The sequence below is a fragment of the Vanacampus margaritifer genome, chromosome 10, assembly GCF_051991255.1.
Source record: "Vanacampus margaritifer isolate UIUO_Vmar chromosome 10, RoL_Vmar_1.0, whole genome shotgun sequence".
Classification (NCBI taxonomy): Eukaryota; Metazoa; Chordata; class Actinopteri; order Syngnathiformes; family Syngnathidae; genus Vanacampus; species Vanacampus margaritifer.
In genome coordinates, this window is record NC_135441.1 from 9,563,068 (window position 1) to 9,585,617 (window position 22,550).

Below are 22,550 nucleotides of genomic sequence, written 5' to 3' on the forward strand. Positions count from 1 at the left end.
TAAATAAAGATCTATATATCCCAATATAGCATTTTTCCCTTAAAATTGCATTAAATTAATTGCAATTTTCTAGTTTTCTAATTTCTAGTTCTTAATTGTAAAATTGCCACAATGACCCCAAAGCGGTACCTGTTATCCGTAATTTCCTATCCCTAGTAATCAATTAATATGTTTCAATAATCAGATATTAATTAGCATATGGTTGGCGGAACTGGAAAAAGGTTCAATACTGGATGTTGACTGTTGGAAGCATAACATTGTCAATAATGTCTTGGTGAAATAAAAAATTCTGATTTATCGTAGGTCTTAAAGGCACAGTGTGTAAGTAATAAGTGACCACTAGATGTCACTTTAACATAGAATGCAGCCGAAGCGCATACATTTAGAAGCACGCACATTACGGTGGCTCCGAGAGACCAAACTCCACAAGCCCACCACCAAGTCTTATTTTGCGTGACAAAACGAGCATCTCGGCCAGCGACGGCGACTTGGTAGCCGGTGTGAAGCCCGGCAAGCGGCACCGGAAGCCCGAGTGAGACAGATTTAGCCAGAGCAGCTAACAAGAGCGGCTAAAGGGAGAAACTAGTAATAAAAAAGCTCATAAAAGTTTTCGAGAGCAAAGCAGAAAGTGAAAAGCGACGGGAGCCCCAGCTGTGGAAGTTCCGACACTAGCTGCAAGCACCACTAGGGCTAACTATGTTCGCAAAGTTGTTCTTTGGGCATCTCTAGCAGAAAGATGGCGGCAAAACATGTCAGCCTCTTGTAACCTGAGACTGCAGAAATACGTTTATACTGTATTAAAAAAAATGGATGTTGATGTGATATAACTTTTTTTTTGTGTACATATTATTGAAATCAATAGTGTTTTTTTTTTTTTTAATTGAATGAATTATTAGTTCATCACGAGATGGAGCTAAAGATTACACACTGTGGCTTTAAGATCGCACTTTTCTAGTTAATATTGTTTACTGTTCAGTATCACAAACTGTGTAAATTGTTGCCCATTCGGCATCTATTGCAGCCTGGTCATCCAGGGGGGATTACCACATTTGCGGTCCCTTCTTAAGGTTTCTTATTTTTCCCCTCATGGATTTTTAAAAAGTTTTTCCTTGCCCTCTTGTTCGATCAGGGAATGTCGTTAATATTTGTCAACTGTGGGCATTTGAAGCCCTTTGAGACTCTTTTGTGATTATGGGCTATATAAATAAACTTGACTTGACTTGATCAAGAAATAAGTCAAGTATGATTGATTAATTAATTGATAAATTAAAAGGTGTGTCTCTGGGATATAGCGTCCATACCAGGAGTGTCAAACTTGTTTTTGTCGCGGGGCAAAGTTTTGATATCTGAAGTCAAGGATAATAGTTTGTTGATTTATTGTTCAAGTTACTGTAGAAATTTTTTTTTTAAATCTTGCACAAGTGAACATTTTTGTTCAGATTTTAGCAAGTCTCATGGAAAGCGATATGATTTGCTTTTGTGGGCCACATAAAATGACATGGCGGGCCGGATCTAGCCCACGGGCCTTGGGTTTGACATGAGTACCTGTAAGGGAAGTACTCCAAAATCAATATCAGCGCGTGGCTGTTTGCCGTCTTTAATGTATTTTGAAATGCCGGGCAGGAGATTTACGAAAAGAAAAAGCTAAGATATGGGAAGCTAAAATTATAAGCAAATATTTGCCTGATCAACTCCACTCTGAGTCTTCTTCAGTAAGGTTTCTTTGTGTTAGGCGGGGAATTTCTCTAAATGCTCACTCATGGTGTCTCTAATTATATAAGGTGCACTTAATCCTACTTTACATGACAAGAGATAATTGCTATTGTGACTTGGTGCTTTAAAAATAAAATCCAGGAGCCCGTGTATTATAAGAAAGAGAAAATAGAGGTCAAAGAAAGACAGAGTAACACAGGTGTGTGTAGGAGTGCAATTGTCCCTATCAGCAAGCATGCGCATACAACCGTTGTAGCTAATCCCATGAGGATGCTCATGTACAAGTACCTGCTAACATACACAAACTAAACAAAATCAGAGGGGCACACAAGTCCACATCCAAATGCAGCGATGTAGATTGTGATGTTGTACCACAGCTGACCAACTTCAGCGAGGCTCTAAGGGTCGATCGGTGACACGGCGACGAAAAGAAAAAGATTTTTCTTCCCTTCACTTGGTATTTGACAAAAGCCCAATCAGAGGGTGCAGCAGACCATACAGAAAATGCTGCTGATTACATCCTAATACACACAAAGCCAGTAGCTGGTGCACAAACACACACTGATTACGTCCTTCCCGGCGCTCCTCTCTCCTCCTCCCGGTATCGGTTACACGGTAAAGCCATGCTGATCGAGGATCAGCGTTTTTGGCGCAGGGCGGCATAAGAGTTTGGGGGCTTAACCTCGCTTCCAATACGGGAGGGAGCGACGTCGGCTCCCCGAGCCCCTGAGCCCCCCAATACAAATAAACAGCTACAACACAAAAATGTCTGGCAGATTCAAAACAATTTCCTGGAGGATCTGTCAGTGTGCCGCAGGAGAAGCGAGGTGGGGAGGATCTAAAGAGAGGAGCGGCTGGTGAGAGTTGGGCAAGATTATGTTGCAGGGAAAAAACTGAAAAGGAAGCGAATGAGGGAACGAAATTGCACTTGTGGGTTTGGATTTTAATCAAATCATCATGTGAGAGGCTGAATTATATAGCACATACTTATTTGATGACACTTTATTTTCAGTATCCATCCATCGACGTGAACAAAGTGTGGTCACCAGCATTCACACCCAAAATCAGACTGAAAATATCTTGTCTTTGCCACACTTGGTTTGAATGCAAATCATCACATGCGCACAGCAGTCTCATGAGTGCATGCTGTTTACTGTTTGCTTTTCCGGATCTCTATTTGCATGCGAGTGCGAGGTTATAAGTTGATATAGATTTGAATTTGCTTATGTGGCTTTGAGGATATTTATTCCTGTGTTTGCACGCACACGTTTGTCTGCTCCTGTTGCTGCGTTGGTGCGCCTGTGGTCAGGCTGGAATGGAACACGGACATTTTGCCGCGGAGCCGAATTCAGAGAAACAGGCTCGGTCCTGGCCTGCAGAACAGTATTTATATTCCCTATTTATCCGTTGGAGAACCACAGCAATCTCTATCACCGCCTTGTGATTCATGTTTGTTTGCTTTCCTCAGAGCAGATTCAATTTCATCACTGAGACTCTTTTCTCTTGCCCCCCCTAAAATTGGCTTTCTGCAATAATGTTCACACCAGCACTCATTTGCGGCTGCACCGAGCACACAGCGGTTTTCCTCAGAAAGGATAAGACATTAAAACTAATAACCTCCATAATTATAAATCCATATTTCTCCGATGAGATTGAGCAAACAAGCTCAGGTTCCAGTTCGAGGAGGAGGACATCTTGGCAGGAGCCGTCTGAGGGTGCAACAGAGCGGCTGTTGGAAAACAAAGTCATTTCAGAACGCGCCTCGGAAAACAGAAACCGCTGTTCTATGGCTGCTTGGAGGGGGGGTGGGGGGGGTGAGTCCCATCTGACAGAGGGCTATGATTTCAGCTCAGCCATTGGCCCGCGAAGAAAGAATATGCGTTGCTGGCAAAGCGCAGCGCAAACAACCTCAGACATCTGAACTGGAAGAGGAAACATCCATTTGCATGTGTTAAAAAGAGTATAAGCTGCCATTGTTTCATCATGCTTATATGTTCTTATCCAGAAACAGGCCGCAATGTTTCACCATAAGGCGAATGATGCTCATCTCCTACATTTACTCTTCGCGATCACTTCCCCAAACATTAATCTTTCCAGCAGTCTTAAAATGTCTCCTCTTCTTTTTGCCTGGAGCTATTTTGAGGTTTTAAAAGCACCAAGATGGATTTGACATTGCAGATGGAAATAAATGAAACAAGGAAGTTTACTTTCAACTTTTGAGAAGTGCTCCTAGAGAAAAGGAACATTGTGTGGGAGGTTGCCAAATGAGGTTGAGAAGAAATAACTAAAAAAAAAAAAAAATGAATAGCAGTGTTGTTGTCTATGTGCTGAGAGGAGATCCAAGCTATCAGTTAAAGAGAGTGACTGGAACACAATCTTAGCAAGGCTCACAAACACATTTAGAGATCTTAAAGGCTGAATAATGACGATTGGGATGATTAGAGGAGGGGAAGACAGTGAGGTGGGGGGTAAAGTATTCTAATAAGGTAAGCGTGGAGCTCTGCTGAGTGTCTGTGTTAGGAGATGTACAGAGGCAACTAATTGAGATGAATACATGAATATATCATCTAGGATTGAAGGCTTCAGTCGTAACCAATGACAACCATTCATTTGTCTGGCCACGTAAGCAGGCCCGCCTGCCTTTGCAACAAAATCCTCATGGACGCCCGCCACCCCCTCCATTACCCCCCGCCATACCCCACTCTAAACAAACTCCTCTGTAATAAACGAAAGGCAATAATGCTGTGCCTGCTAACCCCCCTCAGCATGAAATATCCAAAGGAGAAGTAGCAGAGGCAGCCTGGATAGATTTGCAAAGCAAGCAGAAAGTCACATATTACACTGCTGCTCCATAAACACTCAGACAGTGGGGGTAAATCTTCTTATCCCGGGCCGTGTTGCTCCACCGGGGCTAACCTGAGCTGTTAGCAGGGTTTACTTTGAAAAGGAAATCCGTTAAGTATCACTGATTAGCAACTTAAAACTCTAATCGGTAACATCAATGATAGTTAGCCCGAGTGAATGAGCAACTTGGATTTTCTTCAGGTGAAGCTTGCATTGAAGGCTAATTAAGTATTTTAAACACTAACTGCTCTACGATGACTACAAAACAAGCATTTGAAGACTTTTATTGCCTGTAACGCAAGTAATGCATTACTCCAAAATGTACGCATTCTCAAGTAACAACTCATCTAACGCGTTACTTTTTCCAGTCAAGTAATCAGACTACTTTGCTAATAAGTGAAAGTAATGTCAGTATTTGCGAGAGTATAGCAGCTTTCATCCACAGTGTCTCCCTCACAACCATATTTTTATGTAAAACTAAGGAATAATAAAATAAAGCAAAGCACCTGATTTCTAAGACAATAATACTTACTTAAGTCACTAAACAAGTAACTCTAAGGGGAACTCTGGTATTTACAGATTGAACATGTTGAAAGGCATTGTGGGAGTTTTCAAATTCAAAGTTACCGTCTGTTGGCGTTAAAGTAGGAAGGAGATTTTCAAGCTGGAAGTACCTTCATTATTTTGAGTTTGTGAAGAAAAAAAAATGTCAAGTTTTATTGCACACTTTGTGCTGTCTACAGAGATAATGTGTCTCTAATAAGACAATGCCCAAAAAAAATCATAAATGCAGTATGTAGTCAAAATGCAAGTGATACCCAAATTATTGTTACTTTTATAACCAATATACGATACATTATAAATATTGAGTTTTGGCATTGCAACATTAATGAAATGTAAAAAGACTGCCTTTTTTATTTACTTTAAAATCTATTTATGTTAAGTGAAGTTTAGAAAGTCTGTCTTTTTTTTTTTAAACAAGTAGCCCATTTTTGTTAAGTGAAATCCAAAGTAATTATGTTTTAAGTCAAAAAGGTTGTCTTTATATTATTTTTTTAATGAAAAAAAAATATTCTTAAATGTCACTGTTAAAAATGCACTTCCAACTAAGTGACAAAACTGGGTGTCATTTCATTTTTATGTTAAGCAGTGTTGTCGGTATTTGCTGAATGTAACTAATAATAAATAATAATGCATCTGATTTATAGAGCGCTTCTCTATACACTCAAATACACTTTTACAATGGAATGGATACATTATTCATGCACTCACACATTCACACCTGGGGTGGGTTGACGGAAGCACGGCTGCCAGTGAGTGCCTACAGCCCCTCAAACCACCACCAAACATTCGCACCATTCATACACCAGTGTGAGTAGCACTGGAAGGCAATGTGTGTGTGTGTGTGTGTGTGCGTGTGTGTGTGTGTGTGCGTGTGTGCGTGAAGTGCCTTGCCCAAGGACACAACGACACATGACTTGAGGAGAGCGGGTATCGAACAGCCGACCTTCTGATTACGAAACGACCGTCTTTACACCCTGGGCCACGCCAACTATAAAAGTAATTTAACTTGGTTATTTTTAAAATGAAGTAATCACTAAGGAAAGTTACTTTTTAAAGCGAGTAATCAGTAAAGTAACTAAGTAACTTTTTTAGGGTAACAGGCAACACTGACATTTTTCATCCACTTACTATGAACAGAAATAAGAACATCTGATCATGCTGCTGGTTCTGTAAGTAATTTTAAATGTCTACCGTCTGATAAATGTGCAATAATAGTGTCTGTTCTTTGTTCTACATTGATAAAAAGCATGCACGAGGCGCAACCATTTGGACAAAAAGAAAATGTGCAGCAGTCTTGCTTTGCTGTAATTCAAATCTTTGCGTGATTTTACTGAGGAGGTTACCAGATGTTAAAAACCCATTTAATTGCATGTTGGAAAATGTGTGAGTCATTTGCATCTCTATAATCTGACGTTCAAAATGCCTTTGTCTTTTCGAGAGCGCAGCTGACAAATGCATGTCATTTGAATAGGGGGCTGTGATTTGATTATGGTAATTTCATGTTAACGCTAAAAGATGACATCTAACGTTTTTGTTTTTTTGTTTTAGAAAGATTACTTTTATTGCACAATCTGAGTCTAAGCCTGCCGTAGTTTGTATAAAACCAAGAGTGTGGGAGCATGTGGACATTCTGTGTGTTGGTGTGTTTACGTCCTGGCAAAGGTAGGGTAAGGAGGATCTGGTGATCTAATATAAACCTGGCCAGGGATTTCAAACTTGACCTTTAACTTCAACCCAAAGGCTTAGCCAGTTTGTAAAATAAAATTGTATAGTGTGTAAACAAGCCAATGGAAGGGGAAGCAAAAGAATCGCAGGAGTGTATGTGTAGGTTGTGAAGAATAAATAAATACAGGGGGAAAAAACACGCTAAAGAAAATAAGTATTGGTGATGTGCAACACGACTTCTAACCTTAATCCTGTCAGGTGTGAGCAATGCTGAGATCATCCCACCGTATCAAATACAGCTGTCAAATGTCTTCTTGAGTCTAAAGGCGGCTTGAGCAACCATGCATAGGTTAGAGAAAGAAGAAAAGGTCATTTTAAACATTTACGTAACTGCCAGATCCTCGGGCACACACTATCTGTCCCTTGCTGCACGTAGTTGAGAGAGTTTCCCGGGATTTAGCGTCAAACCAAATGAGTGACAAGAGCACAAACATCTCCGCTGTTTGCTGCTAGTCATCATGAGGGCTGGAATCCTCCAAAAGGTGAGGGAGTATGTGCCCCGCTGCGGCAGTTTTCCGGTGTAGAAGTCGACAGACCTCTGAGTCCACGACGGCACACTGAGATGGAGAGTGACAGCTGTCAGGAAGGATCAGGCTTACCCTGCAGGCTACACAAGGAATCAAGGGAGAAGACTAAAGGGGTGTATGAGGACTGGCTGCTTCTGTTTACTGCCTGACGGCCTCAAGCCAGAACACACAGACACAGCCGGCATTCAGGCACCTTTATTTCGACAAGAGTAGAGATCTAAACTAACTTTTACTAGGAGCACCGTGCACTTAACCTGAAATCAGGGTGCAAGTAGAAAATTTAGGGACGCAGACTTTAAATTACTAATTTTCACTATATTAGTTGTAAATTGGCTGAAGTGTGGAACAGAAGTTTGTCAGTAACAAAAAATACTCAACAATAATAATGAAAAAAAATCTGATTAACTGGTTGCACATGCGCAAGTAGATTAAAAAAAACATTTAAGGGCAGTTAGGAGCCCTGAAGAGAACTCGATGAAAGAATAAAAGAAAAAAAACTGACCTTATATGTAAAATGAATTCTGGAATGACAAGACTGAAATATTCATTAAATCAGTGTTGTTTTTTTCTTTATAGAAATAGTAATCAAAAATCCACACTTTTTTATACAGATCCACACGAGTATTTGTTTCCTCTCAAGGTTTCTTTGTGTCGCTATTTGAGAGAATCTGAAATTGTGACAGAAAAAGAGCCAATGAAAAACATACAAATTCCTATCAAGTTACCAAAAATGTAATTTATGAGAATAATGTCCTGATTTAGACAAGTGCTGTGCCAGTGTGCATAATGTTATGGCTAATGTGCATTATGGATGTGTGTGTACATTAGAGGTGAGTAGCTCAAATTATTTTTTTCAGCGCATGAATGTCAAATAAACAAAACATATAAATGTACACATTCAAACAATATCACTTTAATAATAACATCAATAAATAATTAAAAGGATACTTCAAGCAAAAGAGATGGTCTTACATAAACATTCTTTGTTTTATGGTGAAACTGCACAATAGATTCACCACGCTGAGATGATTAATTATATAATTATACATTTGAATATGCTGAACTTCAACAGGTGGATACGCCCATATTTAACAGCAAAGCTGACATCTGGTTCATTATTCAAAAGCAACATGAGTACTGACAAATTGCACATTTGTCTTCAGTGCAGTGCATACAATGCAAATTTCTTTTTTCGAACGCGCTCAAGTTTCTCCTGCGAGCAACAGAGAACTCCAGCAGGTCTGAACTGCAATTTGCATCCACGTACAAAACAGCTGGCTTTATTCCACAGAGCTTTATATTACACAAACACAAACCAAGACATCAAGCAAGTGGAATTCTTGTAGGCTGAAATGCCAACATTTTTAAGCAGACAAAGACGTCACTTGACATCGCTGTTCTTTTTTTGTATACACATCCTACCCTTTTCCCCGCGCTCATTTATTTCATTTAATTCCTGCAGTCTTAAGTCACTCCCATCTGAGCTCTCTAGCCTCTAAAACCAGCACAGCTATTTTCCACACAAACATCTCATTGCAAATCCCGTGTTTAGACAACACAATGAAATGCAGCCAGTTTGTTTGGTTATGTGTGTGCGTGCGTCCGTGCGTGCGTGCGTGCATGCGTGCGTGTGTACTGATGGATGGCACAGGCTGGAGCTGGTCTGGAGTTTAGATCAGAGCAGGGTTATCATTACTGACCCCTGCTGTGTCTCTGACCCTTTGTCCGTGGGTTCTGACTTTTAGCCCTTCCGCCATCCCCTTCCCCTCTGTGCACACATGCTTGTCAGAGCAGGCCTGGGATGCACAGAACCAAGTGGTGGACGTCCCCTGCAGTGACACAAGGGCAGCGGACTGCACCATTTGTTGCTTACTTTACCTCACGCCTTTTGTCGCTTGTTCAGCCGCAGTCATGCAGCATATAGTGGAGAGGGTCGTGGAGTTGATCAAAGAAAAGACATACAGAGCCCCGGGGGTCAAAGTGCAGGTGGGATTTTTGTCCTCACGTTGCATCCTTCTGCCATGTTTGACAATAATAAATCAGGCCGGATAGGCTCGCTCTTTAGATTCGGATTTACATCGTATGGCTGAGTGGGTGGACCACATTCCCACCTCAGGCAATGAGGCAACATTCACAAGGCAAGCCTTCATACACAAACATACAGTGCACTCTACTTACTGTACAGGAAAAACCACAAACATGCGCTCAGCTCTCACTGTCTGCCCCTTGGGCTTTAAATGCAAACTGTACATGTGGCTGGCACGGCTATTATACTGTACAGGGTATATGATAGATGAAGTGAGCCACGGTACGTGCACAGGCTGCGGTGTAATAAATAACGTGAACTTGTCCTGTTGCAAAGGACAACAGCATTAACATACAACAAAGACAAATACAACTTCTGATTATTGCTGACATGGGAGACTTACAGTATATGAGGCTAATAATGATCACTTGGATGGAGCCTGCATGTCTGCTGAAGCACTGCAGGCAAGTACTCCCACTTGCTACACCATCAATACACTCTTACACAGCGGAGACATTACAGATGTCCAATAAAGTTGTTATTGTCAAGTCTACAAATTGTTGCTTCAAATCCTTCACCTGTCTGAAAACTCTACTATTGCCCTGTGGAGGAAAATGTCCATAAATATAATGTTACTTAAGCAAAAGTATGAGCAATATTATACTACAAATTCTCTTCAATGCAGTTAATTATTTAACAATAATGATCATCATTTAAAAATCAAAATGCATATCTGTTTTGTCCGATAAGTATAAAATTTGAAATGTTCACAACATAAAATTCAAAATCCTACTACGGACCACCTCAAAGTTTTGTTACATCATATTTCAAGTTTTGTTGCATTCACCCGTTTCACTACGGCCAACTTGGTTTCTCATCCGTACTGTGACTGCTGTGACAGAGCTTTTGCTGGTTTAAACCCCTTTCGGACCCATAGATGATTGCAATGGACATGACATATTTGTATATCTAAACCAATAAATACGCATAATTTGGATGATGTCAACACTTCTGGTTCATGATTGGATCCTACCTAACCAATCACAATCGCAAGGTGATTTGCATGGTGTTCATCTTAAAAATGTTACATATAAGCTTGTTAAGCTTACAACATGTTACAGCCATATTATCCTGGCGCCCACTATAAAAAATCAAAACATGAGATACCGCCCCAAAAAAATTCCATGTTGTTCTCATGCAGGAAAAGAGACAAAATTAGTTTGTTTGTTTTTTTTGTTTTTTTTATTTGCCCATCAGAAAAAATGTGGGTCTGAAGGGGTTAAAATTCTGACTAGGCATCAATGGGGATTACAACCTGTCAACTTTGTCCACCATGTTCCCCAAAATTGTCTCACGCCCATCCCGTTTCGTCCACGGTGACCTGAAAGATGCCCTCTGGGATCATAAAGTAAATGTAGCATAAAACAGCAACAAACCGCATGAGACATTAGTACCCCAAGGGTTCCCGAAAGACATCTAGGTATTATAAAAATAAAAGCTATTTCTTTCCTGAGCCCACATACAGTAATACCTAGCCCTTTAAAAACATCATCATGCCTCGTTTAAACTCTGCCTTTGAGGAAGAGCTCACAAAAAAAAACATGCGCTGTTTAAATTAGCATTAATGTGAATTTTTGCTTCAGAGGGTGCTGACATACTGTGAGAGTTATTTAAAACAAAATACTAGAATGGTTTTCTTTTCTCGACACATCTAAGAAATAGTTTGTATTTGGTCTGCCTGATATCCTCGTCCCTCGCCCAAGGTCGTCTGGGATGGGATCCAGCTCACCCGTAACCTTCGCGAGGACAAGCAATGCAGAAAATGGACGTATGGTGTATATGTGATAGAGAGAGAGAGACCATCAACATGAAATCTAAACGTTCTCTTGGAAGCAACGAGGGTAATTTAACAGTAAGGAATGGAATGGATTTTTATTACTGATTAATGTATGTACATGTTGTTTATAAGCTATTAAAAACAAATCATGATATATGTGATATATCCGTTGTATATAGTATAGATATTTTTATATCGCAGAATATGTATAAAAAAAAATTAAGAAATAATTCAACAAAATCTAATTGGCAATGTTAAAAAATATATACTGACTGACCCTGTGGGTTTATTTTACCGATAATAATTTCTCACGGAGAAACAAAGAGAATTAGATCACACACATGCAAGCATGCAAGGACAGCTATCAGAGTTTCGTGGCCCGCAGTGCTTCCCTGAAGCCGTGGGGGTGTGCAGTACCTTGTTCAAAGGCACCTCGACAATGGTCAGGTCTGGCATAGTCGCCTTATTTATGAAAGGTCATTAAAGATTTCTTAAGCCTTAAATGCTGATAAACCGAGAGTTTCATGACGTTTTCAGTAAAACATTGTGGAAGATTTCATTGCTTTTCTTACGGGTGGGTTATAATGTAAACACTCGTAAAACGCTGGCGCTGGCTGTGGTGGAATGCATGTTTTCTTTATGTGCTGTAAAAACACTGCAATATTTCCTCCTCCAAAGCCCTAAACGCTACAAGTACCTCAGCATATTTAAGTATAAGCATTAGGAAAGGGATTTTTTTCAACTTATCTTACCATTCTTATGATATAAACATGTCGGGAAAACTAACTGAGAGTCCACTTCCACTTTGACCTTAAACAATCGCCAAGTACATCACTTTGGGCCGTTGCCACGGTGATGCTGCAGTCACCATTAAAGGACAGTTTAACTAAGGAGCGCCTGGCCACACGTCGGTGTTCAACAGAGTGTGAAGCAGAGTGTATTACTAGCTCCTCCGGATAAATGAATGTTAAACCACGACAACAACAGATCAGCTTTCAGAAGAAACTTACACGTGATGTAGTAGTTGACGTTCCTCTTGAACTCCAGGCCCATGTAGTTGGGGCTGAACTCCTGGAATTTGATGGTAAACTTGATGTCCTTCTCCGGCTTGTTGCAATTGACCAGAACATTTGGATCAAGGACCGTGCTGCAGCTCTCCGCCTGCTCCCTCTTCACCAAGTACAGCTTGTAGAACTCATACTCTCGGCCTTGGTCCGCTCTGGGACAGATGATATCCAGCTTGTCACCGATCTCTGGGTAGATAATCAGGCCTTTGCCAGCAACAAATCTGTGAGGCAAAAAAAAAAAAGGCAGACTGTAAGTAACACATCATAAAGGAAGTCTGGAAAAGCAGCCACATACTTTCTAAACAGTTTATATAGTCCTAATACTTTGGGCTTTAATGTTTTTTTAAGTCCTCCAGCATTGGCTTTTAGTCAGAGGCGTTAATTCGGGCCCGCAAACACATGACAAGTTACGGCTTGACCATGTTCAGGCACACAAATACTCAGAGGGTCGTTCTCATACACAGGTTGGAAATAAAGTACACCAAAGGAAGGAAACAACCTGGCCACACACAAAATGGCAGCCATTAAAAGGATTAGAGGAAGAGCGGCACGGAACATCATGTAAACTCGGGCTGGTGACTCGAATTGAGATGCCAATTGGTCGTTAAAAACAAATACCGAATCGGAATTTTCGGATTCAAGTGCAAATGAATCATAGCATATTGTCGTGTGTAGTGTCACAAGAATGATCGATTGGCAACACATATGTACGTATGTTAGCATGTGTACAACGTTTAGTCAAATAATGGATAATGGACCAGAGAGACGAACCCTCACATGGGTTAGCTTAGCGCTAGCTAATTTAGGGCGACTATGCGTCCTCTTTTGCCATTCTTATACGTCCTAGTAAAATGGGAGATTGCAGATTTGGAAGGTGGACCAGAGAGATGAACCCTCACAGGGGTTAGCTTGGCGCTAGCTAACTTAGGGTGACCATACGTCCTTATTGGCACTTTTTTACACCCTGTCCTGGGATGTGGGGGGATCTTTATAACCCCGCCAGCCAGATTGATAATTGTGACTCCTCGAGGGAGTTCTTCACATTATCTATCTGGTGCTTCACTAGGCAGACCCCTTCGGGAAAGGCAGGGCTTGCTGTAAAATACTTTGAGCTGATTGGACGATGTGACATCGTTGCACATTTTGTTTTGACCAATCAAGGCAACAGATGAAAATCTCGTCTTCCGTCTCGTCTTGGGGCGGGCACGAGCAACTTTACCAGATAAAAATGCACGAAACTCCTCTCACTGTTCATATTCAACAAGGAAACGGTGAGTAATTCTCCGACAACATAATTAATTGCAGCATCCATTCGTCTTTTAGGTTTGTTTGTTTCCCCCCACCATAGGCGCTTATTGGTTTCGTCCCGCCTAAACAACGCCTGATTGAAAAAAGATCCGCTGCAAACGTATCAGCCGGAGCGGTACAAGATGTATTCTCCGGAGTTTGTGGACTTACAAATACCGCGAGAATTCATCATACTGGCAAGGTTAGGGTCTTCATACATTCATGAAAATGTCCGGTTTTGTCTTTCATGGGTCTAATTAGCATGTGTTGAACATGACAGACACTTTGCGTGGCAAATGAGTGGTGGAGTGGCACCATGTTTTTAATGGTGTATGTGACCTAAGATGTGTGTGATGTGGACACAAATGAAGGTCAAAAACACAGAAAAGAAGGCAAGCTATGGCAGTTAGGACAGCTGCAAGCAATAGAATGTTTTTTTTTATATATATGTGAGTGCCAAAAAACAGCTTGTTGTTGAAATGAGATGTAATATAATATATAATGGAATATAACAATAATGCAAGCAATATGACATTCTGTTCATTTGTCTGTCTTTCACCAACGTTCTTGAAGTGGGTGTGAGGTGATTTATGTTACCAGTTGAACGAGTTGAAATACAACTGGTCAGTTCGCTTCTGAGTGTTCATATACGGTGCTGAGCTGTGTCAGTGGCCAAGAAGTTTAACTCACTCCTAGTGATCTGCGCTCTCAAACCAGAGATGTTGATGTGATGTGGGTTTGATCCCTGACACCACCAGCAATAGAACTTGGTGTGACACCACTGATTTAGAACATGTCATTGAGAATTCAAAAGAGAGCTTTGTTCATAGGAGAGGCATACAATAAAATAGTTATAATAATGCAGGAATGGGCAAACTCTGTCCTAGAGGGCTGCAGTCCTGCAGGTTTTGGATGTTTTCCTTCTCCAACACAGCTGATATATAATCAGCTCATCAGCAAGCTCTGCATAAGCCTGATAACAATCCTGTTGATTGGAATCAGCTTGTGTTGGAAGAAAGAAACCTTCAAAACCTGCAGCCCTCGAGGACCGAGTTTGCCCGCCCATGTAATAATATATGGGCAACTTTAGGTAAACTTTGGAAAAGTTTGTAAAACATTTAACTATCTCAAGGCAAGGCCGAGTGTCTTTTTTTTTTGGGGGGGGGGGGGGGGAATCAAAGTATGTAAGCTAACTGCTACAACAGACATGACACAGCAATGGATTTAAAACTTTACCAAAGGCAAACAAAAAACAAAAAAAAACTGGGTTCCATCTTAAGCCAGTGTGCGGTGAGGAATCCTGGAGGTTTACTGTAATGTATTTTAAACTAAAAAAGAAAACCTTTCTGTGGGTTGTGTTAGCATGTCGGACGCATATGTACACTCTGATATGATACAGTATATGACAGAGGTGGGCATCGAGGGCCGGAGTCCTGCAGGTTTTGCATGTTGCCCTTTTCCAACACAGCTGATATATGATCAGCTCATCAGCAAGCTCTGCATAAGCCTGATAACAATCCTGATGATTGGAATCAGCTTGTGTTGGAAGTGAGAAACCTCCAAAACCTGCAGGACTTCGGCCCTCGAGGACCGAGATTGCCCACGTCTGGTATATGATATGGTGTGGATAAAGCTCAATAGAAGTAAACTTCATTTACCATTTACCATTATGACCAAATTGTATTTTACATTTTTTGGACTATATCTTCCAGCAAAAATGCAATTAGTAACCCATTGAAAAGGATTCAGAATTTGGTAGTTAAATGGTAAACTCATATGCGAACAAGCATTTGAATCCAGGCCCTACTGTAAACACATATACGTTTACATATAAGGCAGATTTGAACATGATATGGATTTGACAACAGAGGTCCGAGCATGAGGCAAACAGTGTGCGGGGTCAGGCTTCCTGGTTCATCTTCCCACTGGCGGATCATCTGCTAGGGGATTAAGATAATCCATTTGGCCTTACTGTACCACTCCACCTCGCTCACTTCTGCCAACTCAATCAGATCAGATTCTATTCTCTTTTATTCACAAAAGGTTGTGAGCAGGAGACGAGTATGCGTGTGACGAGTGGGGGCAGGGGTACACGAGGAATTGCAGTGTGTTTGAGCAGTCGTGTGTGTGTTTATACAAGTCAGTGTGTGTGTGCGCGCAATATTTTTTCAGCAAAATGGGCTGAGGTTGCGCTCTGAAAGGGGGGTGCGGGGGTCAGACTGGGCTGAATCATTGTTCTGGACTTGTTTGAGGCTTAAAATGTCAACATGGTTCAGCTCTGCTGTCCCAGTTAGCCAAGCATTAACCCAGACAGCCGGACTGACCACGGGTGTGTGTGTGCGCGTGCGTATCTGTGTGTTATGATCGCAGACAGTGAGCACAGCAGAGAGCCTATCTGCAAGATCTGCCCATGCCAGCGGATTTAAGCAGGATTTAGCTGTGTGCAATGCATTTGTTGTTATTTCTGATCCCTCACATTTTAACAAGACATCAGGGGCCGGGGCACTGTCTCTCTCTGAGAGCATAATCTCACCTTATCTGCATTACGTATTTCATCATGGCCCACTAAAGAACTGACACCTCAGATGGGCTGGGGAGAGTAAATTTCATATGAGTAAGACAGAGGAGCGTGTGAGTACTATATAATAGGGATATACCTCATCTTGTTTATAGCACTGGAAGAAGGTCAGCCATGGTACAAAACAATCATTTAAAAAGACGCATTTTCGCAGAATAACTCCCCATGAAAATGAACATGATCGGATTAAGGCCTTGCACCATTCATGAGCATCCTTCTTAGAGAGACATTACCGAATAAATGCCTTCAATCACATCAAAGGATGAATACAAAATGAAATTGACAAAATGGTCCAACGCAGGTGCATCCGACCTCACATTTTGTTTTTGTTTTTTCGCTGATTATATGAGGGCACAAACTTAGAAAAAGGGTGAGGCGCTATTGTCTGTTGCTTGTGAGGGTGAAGGGAGGGGTTGTGCTAATTCAAGGGCCTATAAGAGTGAGAATGTAGGGAATCCTTTGTCCAATGTCTTTTAACAATTTTCTGCATTTCAGCAGCAACCTTCAAGTGTGTGTGTGTGTGTGTGTGTGTGAGCGTGTGTGTGTGTGTGTGTGTGTGTGTGTGTGCGTGTGTGTGTGTGTGTGTGTGTGTGTACGCACACACCAAACCCCGGTTCACGTGTGTGAGTCTATGAAGACATGGACACAATCAGTCTCTAATTGGATCTACAAGATGCATCAGTGAGGCATAAACATGTTTCCATGGCAACGTTGGGCTTTGTTGCTGACCAGCCCATCTACTCCCCGCCTTCCCTCTATCCCTCACGCTCTCTCGTCTTTATTTCTTTCTACAATCCCATCCTCTCTTGCTTTATCCTTTCACCCATTCACCTTCTCCACATTTCTCTCGCTGTGTCCCCTCCACTTGCCCTCTACGGGTAGAAAAAAAACATAGCAGACAAACAAGTGTGAAACCAGAGGGGAGAAAAGAAAGACTATCACAATTAGACCTTGGATTGTCTCGATCCAACAAGTAGGTCCTTTCTAATCCTTTGTTCAGATATTACATTTGTAAGTGTTCTCGTTCAAAAGGCCACCAATCGCAGCTCTCAACACACAGCCCAATTCTCAGTTTTTACATACCATTTGTTCCCGTATCAAAGATAGCCACAACCATTTAGATGAATAATTAAGATTTCTCAAATCTGGAAGTCTTAATATCCCTTAAAGATTTAATCACAAGCCGGCCCCTGTCATTGATTCAATTGTCCGAGCTTGTCTTCTAGTCGGTGGTTAGATTGCTATCCTGCTTCTGTTTCCCAGCCTTTGTCAACTGTCTGCTATAATGAGGCTCTGGCTGCTGTGGAGGTCTGGAAGCACCATCGCAGATGGGAAAGAAGCAACATAAAAGAAATAGGGCAGCAATTAGTGTTTAGCCCAGTTTAAAAGCCCTCCACTTGGCAAGCTGCATGCCAACTCGCGTCCAGGATGTGAAACTAAACTGGTGGGGCTGCGACTTTGTCTCCCGTTTGTCTCTCAGCTGGCTTAATCAGCGGCAATCCATTGCTACAAACAGCCACGCAATGGAGAGGAGGGGATGTGGGACTGAAGATTATTGTACTTTTGAGGAGGTCAAAAGGGAGAGTGGTTTGAAAAGGGAGGTTGAATTGCATCGTTCATTCATGATGTCGAGAGACTTTGTAAGAGATGTTGATGAAAGGAGTTATCGTGCAGAGAGGAACAGCACTGCTGATACAAACTAAAGTTCGGGGGGGGGGGGGGGGGGATCCCTCAATGTGAGACCGGCCTTATCCCCTAATGTCAAATTAGGTGGATCTTCCCACACCAAACAAAATAGAAGGAATTATTTTCATAACAACCCAATGAGGTTGGTTTTGTTTCAACTGGATGGCTCCAATGCGAGCTCAATCCTGTAAAGAGCTTATACAAACAGCACAGAACAGAGAACAGAAAACAACCAAGCAGAGGAAAAGAGCCGACCCCTGCCTCCAAAACCCCCTCAAAAAACACACATTTTTATACATTCCACTGGTGAATATGAGCACATGATCTCACATGTGCTTCACCCTCCCACTTTCCCATACACACACATGGATGTGAGATCGTACAAAAGCACCGTGGGGTGCATCCTGGACCTTCCCAGCCACCCCTATTCATTGGCCTTGCCCTCGTCGACTTTCATATAAAACACCGCCTACACGAAGGCCCACTCAGAACCCCTCACAGAGCCTCAAAGCGGCCCTCATCCCCCCACCCCGCCCCCGTCCAGTCAACTCGGGCCTGTGCCCCGAGTGCCGCGCTGGCAGGCAGCCTTCGCCGCTTGAATGGATGGACCCGAGAACACAGGAACTGGGAGAGGAAGAGCCAGAGACATTCCATATCAACAAAACAGCATCTCATTGATTTGTTCCTCCTGAGCAGCAGCATGAATATGTCACACATATCGATAAAAATCAATTATCCACAACAACACATCCAAAGGGTTATCAGCCAACAGCTCCGATGCAGGTACAGTCAAGGAAAAAAAGCCTCGCACTCTCTCCAACATGGATTACTGCATGACCTTTAAAATGAACATGAGAGTGTGAAAACAAACCCACACACACAAATGCAATCAACGCCACACCAGGTACTCCATTCTGCTCCCTATCAGTGTGGTAATTATCGCACCAGGAAAAGTCTTCCCTGCCCAATTACCATTTCTCTTGCACATTATACACACAATCAGTGTGGCTTCTGACTCCCACCCTGCACATTATCACAGAAGACACCTCACATAGGGCAACCATGTTACTCTCATTTCAATCGATACTCCATTGATTCAGAATATGGATTTCGTTTTTTTGGGGTCAGCTCATGCCAAATCATCCAGTGGGTGTAACAAAGCAGATTTAAATTTAATTTAAGTGAAACTTGGTGTACTTGTTGATAGTGATGCCACAACATTAAATCTAAGATTTTAGGCCAGTCAGAGAGGTACGACCCGCTGACAGTTAGACAGTTTCGGTAAAAAGTAGGATGATAGTCAATATTATTATTGCTAATATAATAGATATTCAATGCTATTCAATGATAAACCATGAGGGTATGGATACTTTGACTGCTGAGAAATTACATTTTATTTAAAAATTTTGTTCACATCACGTGATCCACAAGGTAAATTTCAAGGTCAAATACTATACCCTTAAAACTACTGGGTCAAAAAAATAAACCACTTTTGGTCAAAAAATGAAGTGACCCGCTAATTTGGCCCAACTTTGGGGTAATCTGTATCAAAATGGCCATTTTTGCTGGGGTTGTTTATTACAGAAATTGGGTTAGTTTGCTCAAAACAACCCAGAAAGTTGGGTCAAACTGAGCCAAATAGCAGGTCGGTCCAGTTTTTGACCAAAATTGGGTTAGTTTTGACCAAGCAGTTTTAAGAGTGTACAGTAGGTCAAAGGGTTAAATTGCTCAAATATGCACCAATTTTCTTAGTCATCCTTAAACATTTCTTGACAATAATATGTTATATGTGACCTAATTAGTCTAAACATGACATTCTGGTTAATATTACATTTATGGAATATGAGTTATGCAGCAAAATCCACCAGTTTTTTTAAGCTGAGCTGTGGTTGGTTGTTACCTGAGACCTGAGCAACTGTGATGTCATTTACACTCGACAGCAAGTGGCAAAATGGCCGCGTTCTGATATGGATAAAAACTGCTGGATTTTGTTCGCAATATTAATCAGAATACAATATCTAGACTAGTGGAGTTATTGTCAAGAAAAAAAATTGGGTTCACTTCCCTCTTAAACGATTACAGATTTGGAATCCTCGCATTCCCTTTCCAACAATACCTGTTTTGTGAAAATTGACCCAGTAGCTCCTGAGATATAAGGGTTCAAAGGAAGGTGGCCACGCCCTTTTTTGCCAAGCCATAGCCCCCAACACCCCTGCTCCGATTTACCTAAAATTTGAGATTTGGTGTTGTGCCATCACTATCAACAAGTACACCAAGTTTCATTTAAATCAAAGTCTGCCTCATTAAAGCTGCTGGGCGATTTGACATGGAATCATCAGTGACCCTATGGCAGATCATGAAATGTTACAGTCATTTTAGCACATTAACCCCTGTCGCTTATTGCAGCGTAGTGCAGATCTTGAGTGTTGTGTAATATGTATAAGCAGAAACCCAGATTAAACTATGCAATAACGGCCAGAGGCTTTCTTCGTCATGAGCTACACAGGGTTCAGCTTGTCCTCCTTTACGATCAATGTGAAATAATTATCTGCTTGTCTGCGCTGTTTCAGCCTCAAAATGTTATGAGATCCACTAGAGATAAAGTGACGCTCACACAATAGAAACGTTCAAGCAGTGGTGTGTGAACTGGCTGCGCTCCTCATGTGTGGTTAAGATCCACCGAGACTGTTGACTGGTGTGATCATTTCATATTATGGAGAAAGACAAGCATGGTAAAGCTGTCACTGTCAGCATGCTTGAGTGGATGCTCTCGAGTCCTGAGAGCTGCCAGTCTCCAAGGTGTCTCCCTCGAGCGCTGACGGCCTTAAGAAAGCATGCTGCTCATCAAGCTTGTGACCAGAAATTCAACCGAAGAGCTTGTATTCATAACTGGATTGTGTCAGATTGGAGCAGGGGCAGATGTTCCCGGACTACAAACACACACACATACATAAACACTCAGCCTGCAGCGTACACACAAAGATTTCCTCACGTTAAACACGGTAAACAAGTCACCTCCACTGGAGTGCACAAGGAGGCCGCGTAGACAAGCATCCTCAGATTAAAGAAAACAAAACCCCGTATGGCTCCGGAATTGTTTAGCATAGCTGGAAGCATTGAATCCTTATTGTAGACTCAATTCAGCAGCGGAATTGGATCACCAAACCTGCATTATGAGTAAGATGTGACCACAGAGATTGAAAAACATAAATGAATGGAAGAAGAAGAAGCCAAATCACTTTCCACCCAGTAGAGAGATGCTTTTGTACGTGTGAAGGCAGACACCCTCCCTCTTTCTCTCACATTGATACACACACACACACACACACACACACTTGAGTTAGTCAACAGGCTGGCACGCAGAGCAAATCACATTCTGTGTGACTCATAACAGTTGCACACAGACAAGCTTTAACGCGCACACACCTCCCATGTTCAACAAACAAGCTCAGTACATGCTCGCTCTCGATCACTGTCACACAGGGAGGCTAACATGGCGCCGTAATGAGCTAACAAGATGACACCCAGATGGCCTTGCCACGAGGAGGAAACAAGTGGACCGGGTTGTACACCAACAGGCTGAAGAGGACCGCTGAGCCAGACGAGTGTCAGGAGTCATTACCGAGTCCAAGGAGCATAATCTGTTTCTTCTCATGGTCTCTGCGGTTTCACTCGCAGCCGAGCCCATCCCTCTCTAAGAGCAGGCCGCTTAAACACGGGCTGCGTGCGGTCGTGATTGAACGTCATCGTCAGTATCAGTGACAGCAAGAAGAGGCCCAGACGCTCGCTCGCTGCGTCTCCACTTAGCATCCATCAGCCCGATGAGCAGGAGGGACATTTGACCTCGAATACTTCCGTTCAGGAAGAAACGATGGTGCAGTCACGCAAATACAACATGTAGCTGGTTTGCAAACTTCCTCAGTCCGTTGGAAAGAAAAGATTGAACATTTGCCATTGTGTTGTGTTATGAAACCACACATTTTCAAACATGCTGTTACCAATTTCTGAACATAAATAGATGGGCCATCAGATGTATTTTTTTTTTGAAAGCCAGATGTTTATTTTTGGCTTGTCCGATCAAGCTATGATTAAACAGCTTTCATTTTAGGACCCCAAAAATTAATAACATAGAAAGACCATATTCTGTTTCTCCCCAAAAAAATAATGAAGGGGTTTCGTTTATGTTAGTTTTTTTTTTTTTAGGTCAAGGTTAATGTATGACATTTAAATTGAATACATTACAGTGTGGCAGAATGATGGAAGATGAAGATGAAGAATAGGAAGATGATGTCCTCAAAAATGAACTCCAGTAATTGTCATTGAGACCAAATGGCAGTGAGAAAATATGTGACTATTGTTGTATGATTTGCTTGTCTGTCTTGCTGCTCCATGTGTATTAGAGTACAGTAATTTCTGGACTACAAGGCGCACCTGACTATAAGCCCCACTATCTAAATTTGGGGAATACTACACATATAAGCCGCACCCGACTGTAAGCCGCAGGTGTTTTAATGTTACCGCACCGGGTTCCCGCTACTTTTTTTTCCACAATGAGGCCGCAAATTGTCTTGCTCTCGTTCTGTCTCTCCTACTGTATTTGGGCTCACTTGGTTTGGCTTGCTCTGCCTGATGCTCTTGCGCTTCCTTTATAGTGCGCTACCTTGTGATCTAATGGATAAGCCACACCTTGGTATTA

The 22,550-nt window shown here is 41.9% G+C and overlaps 1 protein-coding gene across 1 annotated transcript in view; it reads right to left on the reverse strand.

Moving 5' to 3' along the window:
* Positions 1–22,550, reverse strand: part of efnb1 (ephrin-B1) — an 84,807-nt gene that overhangs the window by 34,579 nt on the left and 27,678 nt on the right. The window contains exon 2 of the mRNA XM_077577920.1: positions 12,247–12,524. Within this exon, the coding sequence (XP_077434046.1) occupies positions 12,247–12,524 (278 nt within the window). The remainder of the gene's footprint in view (positions 1–12,246; positions 12,525–22,550) is intronic.